This window comes from Hippichthys cyanospilos, chromosome 2 (assembly GCF_059441005.1).
Source record: "Hippichthys cyanospilos isolate Australia breed blue-spotted pipefish chromosome 2, RoL_Hcya_1.0, whole genome shotgun sequence".
Lineage (NCBI taxonomy): Eukaryota > Metazoa > Chordata > Actinopteri > Syngnathiformes > Syngnathidae > Hippichthys > Hippichthys cyanospilos.
In genome coordinates, this window is record NC_142370.1 from 7,923,909 (window position 1) to 7,946,660 (window position 22,752).

Consider the following 22,752-nt stretch of genomic DNA (forward strand, 5'->3'; position numbering starts at 1 on the left):
ATAATTATACTGTTGAGCTGTGTAGCTGCTGCACCTGTGTGTATGCATGGACTTCCTTCGTATTTCCATACACAATTGGACATCATAGAAAGAGAATCCTCTGAATGTTGCACTTCATTCAAAACTTTCATTTTGGAATCGGCTGGGGAACAAAATCAAGCGAACAAATAGTGCAGGCAACCACATTATTACACTAAGCATGATAAAGCTATTGTAATTAAAAACAAGAAATGTATCACCATTTTTTGTAATTGTTTTCTTTTCCTCTTTTTTAATGTTGGTCACGTTTGACAGCAATGAATTTACAGTATATTGAAACTATAGAAAATGTTGATTTACAATTTAACCATGAAGATCATGAAATAATTATTAAAAAAAACATGGTAAATGCAATCTCTTATTCTAGCTGGGCTTTTCAACAGCCACATTTGAACCTTATACTAAAAAAAATGTAAAAAACGCAACCTCATGACAGGCTCGGAAGAAAAACATGTACTGTATGCATACTGCTGTCCTCATTCCCGCAATTTATATTTTTGGTCAGCCCATATATGAGTGCTATTTTTACCAATTATTGACCAATCCAAAGTGTTATATGACTTGCTCTACTTGATGATACAATGATAACGACAGCGGTGGGCATTTTACATTTTGCTGGCCCGTCATTTACAATCCCATCAGTACGTGTATCCCCTTCTGCCGTCGTTGGTCTTGGAAAATGTATGTATTTTCATCAACTGGCACTGGAGTTGGGGCTGGTCCGTCCAAACGCTTCCCCAGTGACCGGCCAAATCAGAAAATACCTGGGCAAAATGTATAGTAAAAAAATATATATATATCTTACAGAAACATTGGTTTTTCACCTATGACTCTTTTTTTTCTCTGTCTCCGTCTTGGCTTTTCTATTGTGTTTGTCAGGAAGTGCACTCACAATACCTAATATTGCACGGTTCTACATAACCTCTTGACAGGCATGCATTTATTTATTTTTGTCCAGGTAGAGAAAGACACTCTTCTCCCCAAGGACACACTTACCGTGCAAGTCCTGCACAGACATACTCTCCTAACGAGGGGACTGAAACCTGAGGAAAGACAATAGCTCAAGAAAGGAAGGATGAATTTTAATAGTGTAAAAAAACAAAGACGCGCATCTAGTGTTTGTCAGTTTACAGGGTGCGTGAATGTTGCTTTGCTTTGCAGATGTGGCGAATACTGTACACCATTTCTTTATGTAGCACATTTCTTTGTGTGTGTGTGTGTGTGTATGTGTCTAGACACACTGTACTGTATTTCTTTACCGATGCAAAGAGCAGCACTACAAACAAACATAATAAAGAGCTGAGATGAGAGTGGCGCTATGAGCAGTAAGGGAATTAGTGTTTAGTGCAAGCTGGAGATGCACCCCTGTGGAAACACACAGAAAGAAATAAAAGCAATTGAATTGATTGCCCAACACACATATACACACACATACGCTAGCTATTATATGTTGATGTGTACCTCATAATGTGTGAGTTGCTGTGTGCCCAATATACTTTCTTTTCAGATGATCCCTTAGCCCGCCTCTTCATTTCTCCTGGGTATTATGTCTTACCCTTGCAACTCTTGCTCGAGCTCCACTTTCACATCACAACATCGTAATAAAGCTGGCGAGCGACCTGAGGCGGACGAGCGCTCGACTCAATATCCAACGCATTCTTGTCAACTGGGGCAATGAACTTGGGAGTAATCAGAAGACCAATTCCTGTTTAATGTTTCCCCGGCTAAAGTGATATTAATGGCAAAATATGTTGTGCGCTTTCAGATGCATCTCAGATATTGATTGTGTTATTCTTTCCTAATTACACCCATTGCAATTCTTTCAAGGGGTTGTGAATCTAATAACGCTTCTACCGGCGAATCCCAAACTCTAAGTAGTGGAGAGACTTAAAAACAAGCTTGTTTTTCAATGATTTTCGTTGCTACTCGCACGGTCGGGAAAATCAAGCAATATCTTAAATATCGATCAAAAAACACTGAGCAACAATTGCCTTACATACTGATTTACACCAGGGAAAAATAGATAGAGTAGTAATGGGACTTTTGCCTCTTTAAAGGGAACCGTTCATTCATGAGCCGTTCACTAAAATGAGCCGTTCAAAACACTGTCTACCTTACGTCCATCCATCCGTTTTCATTAGCGGCTGGTGCCTGTCCCAGCCGTCTTGGGGCAGTAGTCAGGGGACACCCTGAACTGGTTGCCAGTCAATCACAGGGCACACAAAGTCAAACAAACGTTCACATTTACAATCACACCTAAGGACAATTTAGAGCAGGGCAACATGCAAGCTTTGACTGATACTGCTGATGTTGGGCCAAAACGTCTAAAGTCACATTTTTGTGAATTTCATATTTTTTGTGTACTATTATGCAGTACATCTGGGTGAGCGTTATTTGTGAAAATAGAGTTAAGATGCGAGGATTCAGCCCGATGCCAGCAATATACAATATATTCTAAGATAGCGTAATATACAATGAATATAAAATAGCCACTATAACAAGAATGAAAAAAAGCTAAGCTTTCAACACATAATATAGCAACTATAGAAACCAACGATGTTTTACAAAGTGCAGTATAACTCATAAAAGTTTTTACTTGTAAGTTAATTTTTTTGGAGCAATTCAAAATGATCTCTACGATAATCTATAGTAATACATTAATTATTTCAATAAAATAGTCTTACTCAGCAGAGACACTGAGGAACAAATGTATTCATGTGGGCAGATTGCAGGAATACTCTTTGCTCAAACCAGCTAATGAGGGGGTGGCAAAATGTTGATGTCATCAAGGGCCCTGTGAGGGTGACTTTGAAATCTGACTGACAGTTGGGTCTTCATTTTGGTCGTTTTGACCATTTACATGCAATGCATCCGCAAAGTATTCATCGCTCTTCACTTTTTACATATTTTGTCATGTTGCAACCTTATCCCAAATTGTATTAAACTATTGTTAAGAATACCGGGTTCTCACGGGGACTGATTTGAAAGAACGAACACATGTTAGTCAGAGCGGTATATTAACGTCACTTTGCATTTTAATGTCAGCAAAATGCTTGTTTTTGGCCCCGTTATTCATGCAGTTGGAGTAGTCTTAATCAGCCACAAGCATCGTGAGGATGAGTGGTCCGAATGATAGATGGATGCATGTTGAGCTGCAAGATGGCGCCACACGATTAGAAAGCTAGGTACCCTAACACTTATATTTAATAAGAAATTAAATCGCCAATGTGCCAAACATAATCGATATTCACATTTGCACTGTGGAAAGTACTTAGATATCATGTTACGTCCTTTATAAACTAACCTCTTATCTCCAAATTCTACCCACAATACCCCAAAATTACAGTGTGGGAAAAAATTGAATGTATTAAAAATAGAAAACTAAGAGATAACACTTGCTGTAATATTCACAGTCGTATTAAGCTCAGGTACATTTTTTTTTCCACGAGCCACCGATAGAAACAGCCCAATTGCGAATATTGTTTGAATTACATTTGCCTGACATACATATGAACTGCAAACAGTGCAGCCCAAAAAAATTCCACGAAATGAGAAGACTAGACTGTTGGGAGTAAATTGTCACACTCACGTTGATTGAATTGAATATGCTGCTGTCATTGTTGCACTGGCGAAGCGCCCGGATCTATAGAATTAGGTAGTTGTGTGCATGTGCGCAATTGTGTGTCGATACTTTGGGTGTGTAAGAAGTGCATCATTCTCACGTGACATCTGACATGCAAGACCTGGAAGCTCTTGTTCACAGAGGCAGAAGTAAGCGGAGGTCAACCATTCTTTGCTGCTTGGGCTCCATTCCCCTGGCAATCATTGATTTTTTTTTTTTTTTTTTTTTAAATAATATATTTCACAATGACACATACTTGTGTGTCCCATTCGACTAAGAATTCAAACCAATGATGATGAATGGCTTCCTGATAATGTGGGTGGCGCAGTTACATTGCACGTGCAAATCAACTTTGGTCAAAGCAATGTCATTTTGTTTATTTATTTTCATCCTATTTCATTTCTTCATGAGAGCATTTGTACATAAGTAACCTAATTGGGAATGCTTGTGTCTAATGCAGTTATTCTCAAAGTTTGGCAGGCCAAAGGCGTAGAAATCAAAATCTGGAGAGTGACATGTGCTGGCGCCATATTGTCACCCAGCTTGAGGTAATGCAATGCAATGTAATTTGACGGGCAAAAAAAAACAAAAGCTCTTTTCTGCCAATGTTCAGATGTGTATTTTCATATTAAATGGTCAGAGCAAGGATGGATCTATGTTTTCAAACCTCCACTCTGATTAAACTATTTTGTTTGTTTGTTCTTCCCATGTCTAAGATTTTGTAGTAGCCATTAGATTGCAATTTCAAAAATGTACCTTAAAACAGAAAACTCACAATATAATACTCCATGATGATCATTATTAGCTAGTAAAGTTGTTTGAAGTGATGGCCAGGGGGGCCACGGATGACCCTGGGCCTCTTTTTTTTTCAGGCACTTTGATACACAGGTTTTTTCCTTCTTTTTAATCCATAATAGAAGAAGCCTCTCCATTTTGTTGTTGACCGAGGTCCGTCCCCTGGCAAGGAAAGTCATGCCCTTAGAAGACTTGTTTGCTTTAATAGCTTCCTTTTTCTTGAGAATTGTACCGATTGTCGAGCGGTTATGGCCATACTCACTAGCAAGGTTAACTATACGTGCGCCTCCTTCGTATTTTTTTTATTATCTCCTGCTTTGTTTCTAATATCATCATCCTCTTACTTCTTCCTTTACCGCCACTTGCACTTTTAGAAGCCATGTCTAACAGATAAAAGTTTGCAAAGTCTTCACAACACACCGACCAGCTCGTGCCATCAAGCTAGATGAGGGCGTTCGGCCAATAGCATATCGACATTTCTGTGATTGACGTGACGCCAGCCAATAGCATATCGGCATCTCCAAAATATAATTGAGAAGCATTGCTCGCTCTAGTGATAGGTCAAAGAATCTAAGTGCTCAGTATGTGGCTTGGATTAAATGTATGGATTCATAGAAAAGGTGAAATTATGACCTTGGCATTGAAAGAGTTAATTCACAAATTCTACATTTGCATTGTTGATCACATTTATGTTTAGATTGGTATATAGAGCAAAGAGTGAAGAAAATTGATGAATCAACTTTCCCTTTAAATCTCTTCTAACAAATAAATGTCACAAGATGGACGAATATTTGACATCCACAATTCTGATTATTGCAGCATCTTCGATGGGATCCCATTTTTTATTTCTTAACAGAATGATGCGCCTCTGTGGGATTGGAAATGTGCGCCGGTTCTAAGAATAACCTTGACTTGTCACCTTCCAAGCTGATGAAATGATGTTCCGTTCCATCCTTTTCTGAGCCTCCATGCAACCTTGACTCGACACTCGTGAACAAGCATGACGACAACAGCGCGAGCGCTTTGAAATTAAAGTGCGATGTTTCCCAGAGCTCAATGTGCATTCACACCCGACTTTTTGCATGTGTGCCCCGTCTCCATATGCAAAATTGCTTTTTTTTTACGTGCTCTTTTTTCAGCGTTACCATCTCAGAACAGAATGGAACTTGCAGTCGTAGCTTGAGGCATTTTATTGAACCGCAGGACCTGTTTCTTTGCATTTTTTTTTCCAATCTCAGGAAGCTTTAATATAGGATAAATATATTATAATAAAGTATGCAAGCTTGACATTTTTTATCAGTCATATCGTGGAGGGTGGGAGGGGATGATCACTTCTTTAAAGCAATTTTGCACAAAGCATTTCCAGGTGAGGTTTTTGTTTTATGTAATTAGCTTCTTTTGCTGAAAAATTTGAGAGCAACCAATTTTGATATGCCCAACTAAACTCATGCATTCTTTTATTTGTATTTGTTTTGTTTATTTAGTCAGTATGGCCTGTGCTGATATTAGGGACAGCCCTTCATAAAGCGACAGTGTTCCCACACACTTTTACGGTTGGAAACGTTCACACACACGTACAGCTGCGAAGCCGTGAAGAGAAAAGTCTCAAATCTGCCTCTGCACTTTTGTGTTTTGCACCGCTGCACTATTTTCTATATGTATGGCTAAGTCGCAGAGCCCCATCCTTTCGCACCTCTATCCTCATCTTTCATCTTTCTCACCACTCCTTTCTCGTCTCTCTTGCTCCCTTTTTGCCTCCTACTCAGCCTTCAATTCAAGGTTTGCTCTGACTCAGTATTCTCTACGTATAAGATTTTCTGCAGCATCTTTACATTGTAACCTGTAAGGAAAAAAAAAAGTACAACCAGAGGAAATTGTCATCCGTAAACCATGAATAAAATACATTATATACAGGTGACTTCTTATCTGAATTGATAGGAAGTCATTTCAAGAAGCTAATAAACATTTTAACGCTTTGGTACTTGAAAATTGAACCTTAAAGGGAATGGTGTAATTTTTCGCATGCGCCTGTGGGAGCTTTAGGGGTATTGCGGTAAATGTAGGAGGAGTGCAACCCCCCATGTAATATAATTTAATGATAACTAGACCTAAGATTATATTTAGAACATATTGTTGGTCTTTAAGCACACATTTATTTGTATGTTTTTGGAAGTCATCATCTTTTATTAATTTTAAATGAAAAACGGTCTAAATCTTACACAGTGTCACTTTAGTTTTTACCGGTTCTGGCTGGCATTCATGCCATGTTCAATATCTCTGGCTCTCATCAAATTTCATCCAGTCTGAGCTCAATCTTCAATACCAATAAATATGATGATCTGAGTCTCTTGACATGGATCCAGACCTAATGTTCTTCAGTATAACAATATTACTTATTAACAATAATAATACAATGGCCTAATTTGTCGATGACATCCTTTTAGAGATTTATAAACTCCTCTATACATACACTTGAGGGAAGTGTTACATTCTGGAAAAAAAAAACATCTTATTTTGTTGAGGACATATGTATGTGTATGTATTTTGTCCGAGAGGTACCGTGTTTTTCAGACTACAATATGTACCAGATTACAAAATGTAGTCTTGATGAATAGATATATTTCGGAAAACTTGGGAAACAAACCAATACAGCAAATCATACAAACTCTCAAGTTTAATTTGACGTCTATATACAGTAAAAGGCACACCTGAATTTTAATATTTGATCAAGTTCAAGCATTTTAGGTGTGCATTATAGATCAAAAATATGGTAATAAATTACTTCTTCATTAATTCTGAAATGGTTGTTTGACCTCCCTTTTTCTGGCCACATGTACCGTAATCCTAAATAAATATTGTTCAAAATGAACCCTGTGAACTCATGTATAATATTCATTCAACAAGATAGACTGTGGGCATTTTCATTATATAGTAATTATTATAGTTAGTTTAATAAATGTAAGGTTTGGTTTTAGTTAGTTTTGGGTTGTCTTAAAAGCATTTTCTACGATGATTTAGTGATTTTTGTGTTTTATGAGTGGATGGAATGATTTTATTTGCCTTCTTGATGGAGCTCAGCAGCACTTTGAATGAATGGCCTGTGTAGCAATTGTGCACTATAAATAATAATAAAGAACAGCTACAGAACAGCCATTGCCATATTTCAAATGGGACACATTTGTTTCTTCCCACCGCGTTGATGGAACTCTACTCACATCAAGTCTCACTTTCACCATCTTGAAAACTACCATGATAATATTTTTTCATTTGCGTAATCTTCTTGTAAAACTGCCTTTTTCGATCCGCCGCTCGATTGCCCTCCGATGGCTCCAGATTTCCGCGTCGCACATATGGGCACGCATGCGCACGTAACCATTCATCATGCAAGTCTAACTCTGATAAGCGCATGTGACATCTCCACTTCGACCTTTATACTTTGCTCAAACTGGCACATTGGCGAAACACATACGCCCATAGTGTATCCCGGTGCTCTGGATTAGAGATAGAGATTAGAGATTAGGGCCAGCGGCGGGATTACACAATTCTCGCAAGTCCCGCCTATCCTGAAGCGACTGTCGCAATAGCGATGCGACATACTGAGAAAAGTGGGATTTGACATGATAGCGTTGATATTTCTTCATAATCCTAAATTGGTGCTCTCAAAATATCGTTACCCTTGAGGATTTCCCTTGTTTTCCATTCCAACCATTCTCAATGTGTTATCTATTCTTGTCTTCCTCTGTTGGCTAATCTTCAAAAACTCAGTTCTGAAGTCATTGCAGCTTTATTAGTTGACTTAATAACCTCAGTTCATCAAAGCCTTCTCCAAAATGATCCCATCGCTTCTAATTGGTCATCATCATGAATTCATTTTTCTACCAAATGCTGATAAAGTGGCCAGAACTAGCCACTCCATTGAAAGGTCAAAAGGATATAGACGCAGTATTAATTAACTCACGACATGGCACGAGTACCTTGATCACACTACCAGATAGTGTGAATTTCCTCGCCTAAAATACTGCGAGAATGATGTGGAAGAAAATGACCCAAAAATGATCAAAATACTGCGCAAGGGTTAAAATTGATTCAATTCCTAATCCAGCCCAGAGTGTCTAAAAAGAAATTATTTTGACCGTAACACACAGCCCTAGTCTGCCGTTAAATAGATAGTCTGTAAGATTTAGACAGTAGGAGGTGCTGCAGGTGCTGCATTTACCATTGTCTGTAGCTATAACAAACATGGCCGCCCCCGATGTAGTATGATTTAATAATAACTAGACCTATGGTTATATTTAAAACATACTGGTGGTCATTAAGAACACATCCATTTGGAAGTTTTTGAAATTTACAATCATTTGATGTATTCCTTTTTGTTACACACTGTCCCTTTAAAGCACATCTTGCGTGTTAAATTTCAAATCCGCTGTCATGGAAGTTAGAGCAAAAAACTGACCCATGTCCTGAGATTTATGGGTCTAACTGTACATCTGGTAAACGTCGGAACTTTGCAGTAGAAAAGGAGGATAGAAGACGTGGCGTTTGCATCCACAGAGCATGGAGGATGTGGGTGGCTGCAAGACTGGGAGAAGTGGCAATGTATTGATTGCTGATTCACTTCTTCTCTTACCTGGATATTCAGGCACACTTATTTTAAAATGGACTGGATATTTACTGTGTTGGGCTTTATAGGAAATTACTTTCTTACATGAATATACAAATGACTTTAAACTTGCTCCTTTCCTCAGTCGTTTGGGATGAAAATGGCGGTGACCTTTATAAAGCTTAATTTTAATGTGAGGCTTTTAGATGTTGCAAATAACCAACTGTGAAGAGAAGTTTAATATACCAAAAAGGGTATTTTCCATCGTGAAAATGGCACATGTAACTTGCACATCACAAACATGTTTGATATGTTTTATAAGGAATTTTACTTTTTATGGGACTTAAGCCAGTCAAATGCAATCATAAAGGTGGAAGTTAACCACAAAATAGTTTTTCTTTAAGAATGTGTTCTATGCACCCAGACTAATCTAAACATAGCATTTGTTTTGAATTGCATTTGTGTAATATTATTTAGGTAGCAAAATCAAACCTTTTTTATCCATCTCAGGGGGTGGCCATTTTGCCAGTTAACTGAAAATAACGTCACATTTGCCCAAAGTTCAGGTACTGACCAAACACAACTCAGCTTGTGAACATCGCATGACCAAACTAAGAAGGTAGGTGAGCCTTGATTGGTCATTTCCTGAGCCTTGAGCAAACTTTCCAGTGGACAGCAAGTGGCAAAATGGCCCCCGCCTGAAATTGATCAAAACGGTCAGAGGGTCATATTTCGATTAGTCGAGCCACATAAAACATATTACCTTAAACAAAATTTGGGGGTTGACTTCCTCTTTAAACGCATATTACCATACAATAGGTAAACAGTATCTCGGGGCATGACTGAACCTAAATAGTTTTCTAAATATGAAAATCTATTTTATGAACTGTATGTTATTACAGTTAATTATCTCAGAATACATCCAGCCTGTTTCAACAGCCAAATTGCTGAAAAAGGTTTTTCCCAATATCATGTAAGCCAAATAGAGGTTAGCATGCAACCTGAAACTTTCGTAAGACTAAAATCTTCCCTTTATTCATTTTAAATGTTTTATATCCAATCATCCATATGTTATAGAAATTACTGGCCAAATAAGTTGTGCTTTTCTCCATTTTGTGCTTTGCTCCATTTTTAGGTGAATGCCGTCATGCCATTTGGGTGCCTTGCTCTGAGAGACGGGCAGACATATGATAGTACATCCGATGTGACAGACAAATATGAAATCGGCCAGGTCCTCCGAGCGTAAGTACCATAAATCTTAGTGTAATGTGTTTTGATTCCTTCCTATTCGGCAATGTTTAATTCATCGACATTCCCGTTCGTATACACAGTATACAGAAAATGAATTTTGTCAGGAGCTTCACTTTTGTTGGCCTTGAGAATCCAATTGTTTATTCACAAGTATTTGAATTAGAAGATTTACGTCTGCCAACTTTTCATTTGGCCAACCAACCGTCTAATTTTGTGCATGGATGTGGCGTGAAAATCACGCCTGCTTTTTGCCCTACTGAAAATCTTTTCTCGACACATTGCAGCCCCAGCACATACACACACGCGCGCACGCACATGCACACACATGCACACACGCGGCCATATGGCAAAGTCAGCATCTGGCCTCAGAGATTTGTGCGGATCCTTTATATAACACATAGAGGTCCGAACTTAAGTGCACTTCACATCACATGGTGAGATAATGCCAGCATTCTTTCATTATTTTTTTCACGATACTTATTTCACATGTCATTCAACTAATAATATGAACACCGATGGTTCTCAATCTCTTTTTAACAATGTTATTATTATTATTTTTTTTTTTTTTTAGCTAAGTACCCTCTTAAAAGCACTGTACTGTTGGATGAAAAAAAAAATACAAACTTCAAATAACAGTGCCATGCCATCCATCTCTGATTCATGAAACCTTAGAAGTGCATTTGTAGTGATACGGTATCTCTTGACATATTTTATTCAGCAACTCCGGAAAATAGATTGTGTAATATCGTCTACCAGAAATTGCATCACTGTGAAAACTACAACCACAACCATATAACTATAACCACAATGTGGCTCACGATAAAAATGAGTTTGAAACCCCTGTAAGGTTTGGAAGTGGATTCGGAAGTAGCTCCTTTATTCTGTATCGCTCAAATCAAAAGTGATAAGATTGTAATGCATGATTCCAATAATGTTTGATTACCCCCCTCAATCTCTTTTTGTGACATAGGAAGGAGTTCTGTGAGCTGTGCCTGGCTAAGGATAGACAAACAAACAAAGTGTTTGTCTGCAAGAAATTTCTCAAGAAAGATGGCAGAAAAGTCCGCAAGGCCGCCAAGAACGAGATCATGATCCTCAAATTGTACGCAGTCATTGTGTGGACTGAAGGAAGTATGACTGACAAGTTAGAAGGAACAGAAGGAATGGATAGTTGATTTATGTAGTCTACCTTCATTTTCCCAGTAAAAATAAATTGTGCTTTACATCAGTGGTTCCTAACCCAGCATAATCTGCGTCCAATTTCATTAAAAATGAGAGTTGGCAATATTAAGCAACAACAACATAAGCTTAGGATCCTTCTAATTAATGTGACGTATTTTGTCTTTTTCTAGGGTCAACCACCCAAACATCCTTCAACTCATCGATACATTTGAGACGCGGAAAGAATACTACATCATACAAGAACTGTGAGTGACCTTCCAGTATTTCCACGGAGAGTGCAAATGTTGGCCTATCAAATTTATATGGTGTCAAAAACACAGCCCACAGGCCAAAACGGGCTTGTTCCATTCTTGCCCGTGGGGACAAGACACAAACCGCACTCACTGTTGTTGCTGCTATTACCATTTAAAGGTCAGGGAGCTAATATTTCATAATGTATGTTTAAATTCGTATCTTCATTGTTAATATGTTTTATGAGACATACATGTAATTCAAGGAAGTTGTCAACCACAGTTGGATTAAAAAATAGGTTTTAGTAATGCATTCAAAGTGTTTCCGGAATTACCAGCGTTTGAGGCATCACAGGTGCTCTTAATCTATCCACCGCTAGGGCTACAGGGATTGCCGTTGTAAGAGCTAGAGAGCAGGCAACAGCATAGATCAGATGTCAATCTGTCGATCGCAAAAGTAGGATTGGCAGATTGCGCGACTTCGCAATCCTCCCCCCTTTCGTTGCTGGTGACGTTTTGTCTAACAAAGGACTAATATACAACTGCTAACGCTGATTAGCCGATTCTACGCATGTGCTAAACTGTATCGGTGACCCAATCCCATATCAGTACGGGATATACTGACGGTATAGCAAATGTTAGCTAACAAGAATATAGTATGTCTAGGAAATAAACCTAGTTTATGTGGAAAATTAACTGATTTAAAACTAATGACCAAAAAGTGTATTGTTTCTCTTTCACAAATGGGAAAATTAAATCATAATGTTCAAAATGACCACATTTAGGCTATCTTACCTGAGCAGGAGATCTGCACCACAAAACCTGACCATAGAATCTTTTTTTTTTTCACTTGTTTTGTCAGGGAATTTCGGATTACTCTGCGGAAAAAAATCTACTTGTAATTGTATCAAAAAAAAAAAAAAAACAGGAAATATTTATATCTTATTTATAGCTTATTCGGAGGATATACAAAAATGGTCTGACACACTTGAGATCAAATTTGGACAAAAGTGGCCCTTGAATCTATATAAGTTTGCCAAACATGATATGAATGGTGCGTTTGCAACACCCAGAAATCCATCAGCTCAAGGGGCCAGGCAGCGCATATGCAGTTATTACTATGCACTCCGGTGGGGTCCTGCACAACAGAGACAGGTGTGAGATTTGATGAGATATTTGCTCCTTGGAACACTCAGAACTACTCATTGCCCCTGGAGCGCTGCTTTAACTTAAGAGGATCGATGTGCCTCATGCAGCCAGCCAAGTGTGTGTTTGCAACTTCTTGTCACGCAATAAGTGCAGATGTGTGGGAAAGGCATTTTGGTGGAGTTAGGAGAATTCCGATGGGCAGATGGGCTTATTGCAATGGTGCCGTTGGTCTTTACCGGCTCTCGTCCTGCTTTGGGCAAGACACAGCTGTCTCAACTATCATTTGTATTCTTTCCAAAGGTAAGTAATGAGCCATGCTCCCGCTGTTTTAATTGCTCACAGTGGTACCTTGGGGACGGTGGAAGCGAGACTGTCTGACTAATAGATATAGAAAAGCAGCAAAGGCAGGATTTTCCAATGTGTTCAACGCTATTTATGGCACTGCAACATGTGGCTGACAGCAGCAACTTTGTGCGTGTGCGTTGACGCAACAGGGCCACGGGGGGAGATGTCTTTGACTGGATTCAGGACCAAGGTAACTACACGGAAAGAGATGCCTCCAACGTCATCAGACAGGTTCTGGAAGCCGTGGCATATTTGCACTCTCTCAACATTGTCCACAGGAACCTGAAGGTATGCACTCATTTCTCATCGGTGTCTTTGGCCTTCGCGATAGGTTAAGTTTCCATCAAGTCTCAAAGGTCCTCTGGTGGTAGTGCGTGGAATTACCTTTCAGACTTCACTGTATGTGGATTTGACTCATTAAAATAAATGAAATATGTGATATCATCCAAAACGTTTACTCATCAGTGGTAAAGTTAAAGCAACATTAATGACATTTTCAACTTACACTGCACAAATATTTAAATTACTTTTTTGATGAAGCATCGACTTAGTAGTTGAATAGTCTTTTTGTCATGGTGTGAGGGGGTCTATCGGTTTTACTTGAACTAAGCAACTTCAAGGATGTGGTAGGAACTCAAAAAACGCAAAAAACTACAAATGTACCTGGACTACTTTAAAAAAAAAACAAAGAATACCTTTGAGTCAGCTTATTTTCTGAACAGTTACTTCTTTCATTAGACAGTAAAAATGTAATTTCTTTGAAATATTGCAAAAATATCGATATTGCAATATTCAACAAACACACAGCAAAGTGCAGTTCTATAGTACGTATATTGTGTTTATATGTTTGTATTTTATTGTTATGTTGTTGAAGGTTACTACAGAATGTGATCTTTGGGTACCTTCAATTTGATGATTAATATATGGCATTGTGTTTAAGATTTTTAAAGAGGGTGTGATTTATTCAATGTATGATTTTCACTCAAACAAGTATTTGTCATTGTCAGAGTATTTGGGCTCAGCAATTAGGATTTTGCAAGGCTTCAAAAACATTTCCTTTTACTGCTGTAGCATACGGTACACTATATTTGCAAAAAGTGGCATGATGATTTTCCATGAAAGTACAAAGAGAAAATAAGCTGACCTCTAAAAAACAGTTTTTGTGCATAATCAGAATTCAGAAGTTCTCCCATTTCTATTTTTAGAGCAGGGGTAGGGAACTGCGGTTCCTCGAGAGCCATATCCTGCCTTCTTGATGTGTCTCAGTTTCAACACTCCTGATTGAAATGATCAGGATCATTATCAGGCTTCCACAGGGCTTGCTGATGAGCTGATTATTTGAACCGGGTGTGAAAGGCGAGGGAGACATCGAAAATCGACAGAATATGGCTCTCAAGGAACATGAGTTCCCTACACCTGATTTAAAGTGTATGTCAATCGTTCTTGTTGTAATGGTACTTGTGTTTAATTTTAGACTGAATGTGTGAAATACTTTTTGTTGCTCCCATGTCACATAGTTGGAAAACCTAATGTACTACACTGAAAACAACCACAACAAAGTAGTTCTGCGAGACTTTTATTTGTCGAGATTTGAGAATGGGCCCATCACAGAACCCTGCGGCACACCAGAATATTTGGGTAAGATTTTACTAGTTACTACAAATAATTATTGGGATTTTTCTGATCACACAGACATGCCTATTATTATTATTATTATTATTATTATTATTATTATTGTTGTTGTTGTTGTTGTTATTGCATTTTCCACTGCATTTTTTTATATATTTTACACACTGTTTGCATTGTTATAATTGTTTCCTCTTCACAACTGTCATACAATATTTCCCTCAATGTTAGTGATTTTTTTTTTAGCCAACTACCCCAATTTAGGAATTTTACAAATTTAATTTTAACAAAAGTGAACATGATCTTATGGTGTATAGATGAGCACCTGTTAATTCGATCACATTTTTTTTTTTTTTTTTTATCCCATGCTTCAGCACCTGAAGTAGTGGCTCGTCATCGATATGGCCGACCTGTTGACTGCTGGGCTGTTGGTGTCATTATGTTCATCCTGTAAGTTGTCATCTGTACGAATCAAGCAATTACAATTATGCTTTTCTGTAATAAGCGATAAATTGTTGTTGTTGTTATGATTTCAGGTTATCGGGTAACCCTCCGTTTTATGATGAGACTGAAGAAGAAAACACTGATCTCCATAATCGCATCATTTTCTGTCGCATTGTTGCTGGTGATTTTGAGTTTGATTCTCCATACTGGGATGACATCTCCCCTGCAGGTACGTGCTTTCGCCACACGATGGCAACAAATATCTTCTAAAAGATTACGTTTGTTGTCGCCACCGTGATCAGGCTTATGACACTTTAGTATTTAAGAAACTCCAAAAGCACAGCATGTAGATTGATTTTTATTCGGAAAATGTAAAGTCATCTCCTCATGACTGCATTTTTTGCTTTTTTGCATTGACTCTCAGCAAAGGAGCTCGTCTGTCGACTCATGGAGGTGGACCAAATGCTGAGAATCACAGCACAAGAAGCACTTTGGCACGAATGGTATTAATGTGCACATTTTCCTCAAATCTGGCCCATTTGAACACAGTACAGAGTTTGATATCACAATTTGAGTGTTTCTTTTATCAGGATTGCAGGTAACGGTGCATCAGAGAAGAACCTTAAGGATGGCGTCTGTGCCCAATTTGAGAAGAACTTTGCAAAAGCCAAATGGCGGGTAGGAAGTCAAACTAACTCTCCATCTGTTAACATGTTACTGTACAGGTCCTGGCTAAACCTCAAGGAGAAAATAGTTAAAAAATAATAATAATAAAAAACAAAAGGGAGGGGGACGTTGGTGGTATCCGTATTTAAAAAAAATGTTGAATATGAAATAATATTATAATATAATAATATAATATCACATGTGCTCAAAGCTTGGTTAAAGCCTAGTCAAGTCTCATCTATCTAGGTTTGGTCATGTGATGTTTGGAAGCTGCCCCATGATTGGTAGGTTGATACCTGAGCCCTAAGTACACGTCATTTTCAGCACGTGGCAATTTTTTTTTCCTTAGTCTTAAATTTAACTAATGTTGTCATTAAATTAATTATAGACAAAAGATTTTACGAATGAAAATTGCTAAAAAGGTAACGTATCCCTTTAAATGTCAATTGTACAGCTTCAGTGATGTTATACTTCAGTCTGAACACTAGAGGCACTATGCAAAAGGAATGCCAAAACAAGAGACAAAGGGATGTTGAGTCTTACGTGTATAGTATGAAAAATAACATGGATAATGTTACCTGTGTGTTATCTAAATCTATCTAAATAAAGTAAGAGAAAAAAAAACACAGCACATACTTCTTGGGAATATTACAAGTTTGGGATACCTCACATTATACTTTAGCAAAGCACTCGCAGATGGCCAACTTGTCAGGCTGGAGAAGTGGTATAGATGGCAAATTATCACAACTTTTGGCCACAAGTATGAATACAGACCTACTGTAATGGCACCAATACTGCTATCTGTATCAGTGCATCCCTATAGAAAGTAATAAATCATAATTAATCTACAGTGTATTCTCCTAAGAGCCAGCCTATTCATTTGTGTCCACTGTAGTGGACATTTATCTCTTTGGACTTTTTGTGGTGACCCTACTAAATGCTAATCAGTAGAGGGCATCCTGTCTATTCCAATGATGTCTCGTGTGTTTGTGTTTGCTGCATTTCACTTTGTCTATGGATGTTACTCCATCGCTGTCTTGCTGAGACAAAATCGACGCAAATGAATTGGCTGGCTCTCAGGAGGATATCATAATGTGACCATGTCAAAAATGGCGGAACATGATGGTTGTATTGCTGATCTAGAAGCACGAGAAACAGCCATATAACCCTCTTTTTTCTTTTCCCATATAATTCAACCAGGAGTTGAAGGTATTGTAGATCATTCTGATCGCAAATGGAAGGACAGAGCGTGGGTGGAACTGCACATTCACAGTCTGGTATGATTCAGTGAAAAGGCATCTCTCTCTGGCTGAACATGCATTTGACTTGACTTGTTAATGGGTAAATAGTCCAAAAGAAATGATCATGAAGAAAAAAAAAAAAAGTCAGTCCGCCATGAGATGTTTTGATCATATCTTGACTGGTGAAGCTCTCCTCATGAGCTCTGTCCATGCACTTTCACTCTGCCTGTCCCAAAGGAGATCCACTGTCCCACTTGTCCTTTTCACAGTCAAAAGTTCCAAGTGGCCGGCTCTGCTCCTTTCCAACGCCTTATCTGGACTCATCTAGGAAATCACTTGAATTAATATCATGAGATGTGGAGAAGTTATGTGGTGTGGATAAGGAGAGAATACAATGGAAAGGATGTGGTGGCCGTAAACCACTGTGGACCCTTTAAATGTAACGATTCAATGTATATGGCCCCTTGTCATTCCTAGTATCAAAATCCACATTGCACCTCAGTGTTACGTTCTGCGCTAAATAAACTAGGAGCCGCTTCTTCATATCAACATTCTTGTTGTCTTACAGTAGCTTTGGGCTTCCAGATAATCTGTTCCCTGGTTTGGAAACATATTTTAAGCTCCTGCATTTTCCCAAATTTCTTCATTGTTTACAATCAGGGGAGCGGAAAGGTTAATGAAATGTATCAAGAAAGCAATAAGGAATGTGGGAAGATGGAGTCTTGAGAATGATTCACACCTGGGCAAACTTGATCAAATCCAACTGGAAGTAAACACACGCAATTCACACCAGAGAGCTTAGCTTCATTTTGCCAAGATCATTAATGCCAATAATTATCACCCCAAAGTTTTAATGTCGTATAGGCTCTGCTAAACCAAAATTAAAAAACAATAGCATGGTTGTGTTGTGTTTTCGTGAAGGTCTTGTTGAGGTGACCAGCCAGAGCAGAACTGCAAAGCTGTAATGTTGGCCAAATGTTACCTACTTTGAAGAATCTAAACTCAAAGAGTTTGGGTTGTATAGCATTTTGAACTTCAATATAGGATAACTTCAATTATTCATGACTTAAAGGGACAGTGTAAGATTTAGACCATTTTTCATTATGGACAGCAGGAGGTGCTACATTTACCATTGTCTGTAGCTATAACAGACATGGCAGCCTCCGGAGAAGTGCCACCCCCATGTAATATAATTGAATGATAACTAGACCTACGATTATATTTAAAACAGACTGTTGATCGTTAGGAATACATTTATTTGTAAGTTTTTGAGATTTATAATCATTTTAATGTACTCCCTTTTGGAGTGGTCTTAATCTTAGTGTCCCTTTAAGTATTATTTTAAAATTTTGAAAAAAAATGAGAACTCCAAACTTTTGACTGTTACTGATATCTAACATCTCAAAACAGTTTTCTTTCATATTTTTGTCTTTCAATTATTAATTGACAACCAATTATTCAAATTTAAATTTAGATAAGGCTCCTAATATGTTCAGAATTGCAGAGAGCCGCAGCGAAGGAATAAAGGAGCCATGGGGGGATCACCAAGGTGATACAATACCTTTTGGGTAGCAAAAGGTAGCCGTGCATGCATATGTGTGCGCACAATTCTTTATCATCCCATGTACCTTCAGGGTTTTATGAAACAAATAAAAAATGTATCATATATATTGTAATATGAAATAATTTGAAATAAACTGTGGCAGAGTATCAAGGTTCTCTGACAATTGCGCGCATGTGAAAATGGCAGAAGAAATCACATACATCAAGTGTTCCCCTCGTGTGGGCATGGCCTCAATGTGACAAGGGGTGACCATGGCCTCCCTTGACGACTGTGTAGCTCCGCCCCTGCACCTGCTCACTGAGCAACCCGCCTATTGAAGTGAACCACAGTCACAAGGGGTCCAGCCAGGAAATGGTGATAGCCAGTGACATTGGCAAGACCAGCACCAAAACACAACAAAACCATGCTTGTCTATGATTTTTTTTTTTTTTTTTGCAGAGGGGGGACAAAAGTAGTGGAACTATACTGTATGTAAATAATTTTACTTTTATCATGACCTCCTACATTCCCTGTCTTGCAGAAAGCGATCCGTGTCACCACCTTTATGCAGCGTCTGAAGAACTCCGAGTCAGTTATTGACAGTTCAGCTGAGGTGCAAACGGGTGAAGATGCAGAAGTTAAAGGAGGCGTATCAGAGTTGACAAGCGATAAGGAGGGGGATAGGGCCACACAGCGTGGCGTGATAACAAGTGGGGTGCCTTTAGAGGTTGTGGTTGAAAATAGGCCGCCGGACGTTAAGCAGGAAGTGGAAAACCAGCAGGAGGTGAAGGTGCATCTTGAAGTTGGAGCATCCCCACCTTGCGATAAGCTCACCACAAAGAAAGGGCCAGATGGTCAAAGCCAGAAAACAGCAGCCTATACGGATGAAAAGAAAGAAACGAAAAGAAATCCCATGGAAGACACAAAGCTACCAGATGGTAATTCAGGTCCTCTTGCTGACAGCAACAAGCGTAAGATGATGGCAACACTTCACGGCCCTCCACCCGCAGCCATCGCTAACACATCACAGAAGGACGGAAACGACGGCAGCTGGTGCCAGACACAACTGCCGGAGGCAGTAGCAGAAAGTTCGGTGGGAGCGTCAGCCACTCCACCAATGGCACCCGGAGCTGGGGCAGATGGAGGTCCGGGTGTTCGGTTAAGGACTGAAGCAAGTCCCGTGTTGAGGAAGGAAAGGGACGCCAAGAAAACCGACCGATATAGTGCCGAGTTTCAGATTGCCAGAGAAGGTCCTGCAGCGGGGCTCGCTTGCTACGCGATTGGCAGCTCTGCCAGTTTGGGCCGGCACGCCACGCCGTACAATAGAGACACGGGGACCGCTGGCATGGGGATGGCGGGGCCTTACGGGAGTCCCTATTGCACCTTGTACGCAAGTGGAAGAAGCGCGGGCATGTACGGGACCGGGTTACATCACGGCAGCAGCACCACCAGCGACTGGCAAATGGACAGCGTGATCGAGCAGATCGAGAAGCAAATGGTCGCCGTGCTGGAGAAGATTGAAGGAGACATGCCCTCCTTGTTGGAGCAAATCAGCGACTGCCCCACTGAACCGCTACGCATCCGGAGCGCGCACGCCTCGCCCGCAACCTCGCGGGCACGTGCCTCACATCATTCCTCTTCTGAAACCTTGTCCACGCCTCCGCCGCTCCCAACTTCTCCCAGACCCGCGTTGCCGTCCCTCCCGCGCCTGACCATCCCACCTCCTTCCTATCCGCCACCATCACCGCCCGCTCAAGCCTCAGTCCAGGCTGCAGGAGACCAAGAGTGTGGACAAAGCGGGACGGAATGTTCCGGACATTCGTTCAGAGCTGGGATGGGCCGGGGCTTATAAAGTAGGTGGGAAGGATGAAACACAATTCATGTCATAGACTAGATCAGTGGTTCTCAAATTGCGGTATGTGAAACTTTAATTTTTTTTTTTTTCAAAATTAAAGGTATACATGCAAAAATTCTCTTTCAATGCCAGGGATGTATTTTATCTTTTTTAAGATTGAACATTTCATCCCAGATACTTTAAGTGACATTGTGTAAGATTTAGTCCATTTTTCATTATAAATGAATAAATTAAATTATCGTAAATTTCAAAAACTTGCAAATAAATGTTTTCTTAACGACCAACAGTATGTTTTAAATATAATCGTAGGTCTAGTTACTATTAAGTTATATTACATGGGGGGAGGCACTCCTCCGAGGTCGCCATGTCTGTTATAGCCATGGCGTGTTTCTTGCTGCATTTACCATAATACCCCTTGAGATCCCACAGGTGCATGCAAAAAATGAGTATTTAAGTATTAAATCGATACTTTTATCTGGGATTGCATGTCTGGACTTAATAAAAAAAAAATGAAAATATGTCCCTGGCATTGAATGAGTTAAAATAACTATTCAATAATTTAATCCTAAAAAAAAGTCGCCCCATATCAGAATGGCTCAAACCAAAATCTCATTGGCTGCCTAGTGTCACCAAGTGTTACATCTAATTGTTTGTAATTTGTTTTGTTTTTTTTATCTTTATATACCCAAATAGTTCAAGAGAGAGCACTATACAAATGGAGTCACAATATTTCGTAAATCAGAAAATGTTGGTATAGCACTGTTTTAAGTACTGGGTACTTTTTTTTTTCCACTCAAAAATGCTTTTTGTTGGTAGGGTATTTAGCTGAAAACAAAAACTATTTAACAAGAGGTACACATCACTGAAAGAAGATTGAAAACCACTGGACGAGATGATCAGCTCGGATGTGGATCCTGAAACTGGATAGTTGGATGAAAAATTATTCACTATCTTGTTCATGATTTATCATTACTGTCACACAAAAACAGCACACCCACCTCATCCTTCCAAAAGATGTTGTATTGTTTGCTATGGCTGCAAGAAGATTACTTATGTGTTTAGTAACAAACTTTTATAGCTGATTAAAAGGGAAAAGCATAACAATGTATGGAAGCTTCAAGAAGCATGAAAAAAAGTGTGCATGACTTGCTCACTATGAATCATTCTGGAATTAAGGCACTTAGGAGTAGTTGACAAAAATGCACAGCATGGGGAAAAAGTAGAACAGAATAACAGAAATGATGAAGCATTATTTGAATGACGTCCTGCAAATTGTAAATACATTTAGTGTAACTGGCTTCCCAAATCTTGTAATGCTGTGTGTTGTAAACTTCCTAACATTCACACATCTTTTAATGTTATTAATCAAGCACTTCCAGTCCTGCTACTTTTGTCTTTATTAATGTAGCAATTTCATTTGAAGGGGAAGTCAACAAAAACTTTCCAAATTAGGTTTAATGCAGACCCACTAGTCGAAACACAGCATTCTGATTAAAATCGTGTTTGTGGAATATGAAATATACAGCAAAATCTACTCAATTTCTTTATCTTATCTGAGAGGATGGCCATTTTGTCAATGGCTGTGGCCTGAAAATGATATCACAGTTGCTCATGGCTCAGATATTACCATGGCTCTCTTTTTTCTAAATTGGGTCATGTGATACTCTGATGGGTTAGGGTAATGGCCGCCATCCAGATGGATACAAACAGGTGGATTTGCTTGCTTAATGCTGTTTTTAGACTCGTGGGGATGCTTAGTACATGTTAGTGCAATGACAAGTTTTGAGTTGACTTCTCCTTTAAGATGGAGGTCAAGGTTGTGGTATCGATGAAACATTACCTCTGGAATATATATATATATATATATATATATAATTTTTTTTTTTTTTTCCCTTGAAAATTCCCTGCCAAAGTTACCCAAAAATCTTATGGGCAGAAAGAACTCAAAAGTATAAAACTAATGTACATTTTATTTATGCTTTGTTTGAGTCTGTTATCTCCATGTTGTGCTTTTCTCTGAAAGAAGTCACCGTTCTATCCTAGTGTACAATATATTATATCTGTAAACCTTTAAAGAGAAATAAAAGGAAAAATCACCTTTAACCAATTTTATGATTGACGTTTTGATTGGTAGGCAGCAAAGGATAGTCATCATCTATAGCAG

At 38.9% G+C, this 22,752-nt stretch overlaps 1 protein-coding gene across 2 annotated transcripts in view; it reads left to right on the forward strand.

The window, feature by feature from the left end:
• camkvl (CaM kinase-like vesicle-associated, like) overlaps nucleotides 1-22,695 on the forward strand; it is a 39,608-nt gene extending 16,913 nt beyond the window's left edge. For both annotated transcript variants that reach the window (XM_088408319.1, XM_088408318.1), the window contains exons 2-11: nucleotides 10,192-10,298; nucleotides 11,278-11,409; nucleotides 11,660-11,734; nucleotides 13,363-13,501; nucleotides 14,731-14,851; nucleotides 15,214-15,289; nucleotides 15,376-15,512; nucleotides 15,708-15,786; nucleotides 15,874-15,961; nucleotides 19,275-22,695. In XM_088408319.1, the coding sequence (XP_088264445.1) occupies nucleotides 10,204-10,298; nucleotides 11,278-11,409; nucleotides 11,660-11,734; nucleotides 13,363-13,501; nucleotides 14,731-14,851; nucleotides 15,214-15,289; nucleotides 15,376-15,512; nucleotides 15,708-15,786; nucleotides 15,874-15,961; nucleotides 19,275-20,585 (2,253 nt within the window). In that variant the 5' untranslated portion in view covers nucleotides 10,192-10,203 and the 3' untranslated portion in view covers nucleotides 20,586-22,695. The remainder of the gene's footprint in view (nucleotides 1-10,191; nucleotides 10,299-11,277; nucleotides 11,410-11,659; nucleotides 11,735-13,362; nucleotides 13,502-14,730; nucleotides 14,852-15,213; nucleotides 15,290-15,375; nucleotides 15,513-15,707; nucleotides 15,787-15,873; nucleotides 15,962-19,274) is intronic.
• Nucleotides 22,696-22,752: the final 57 nt, after the last annotated feature.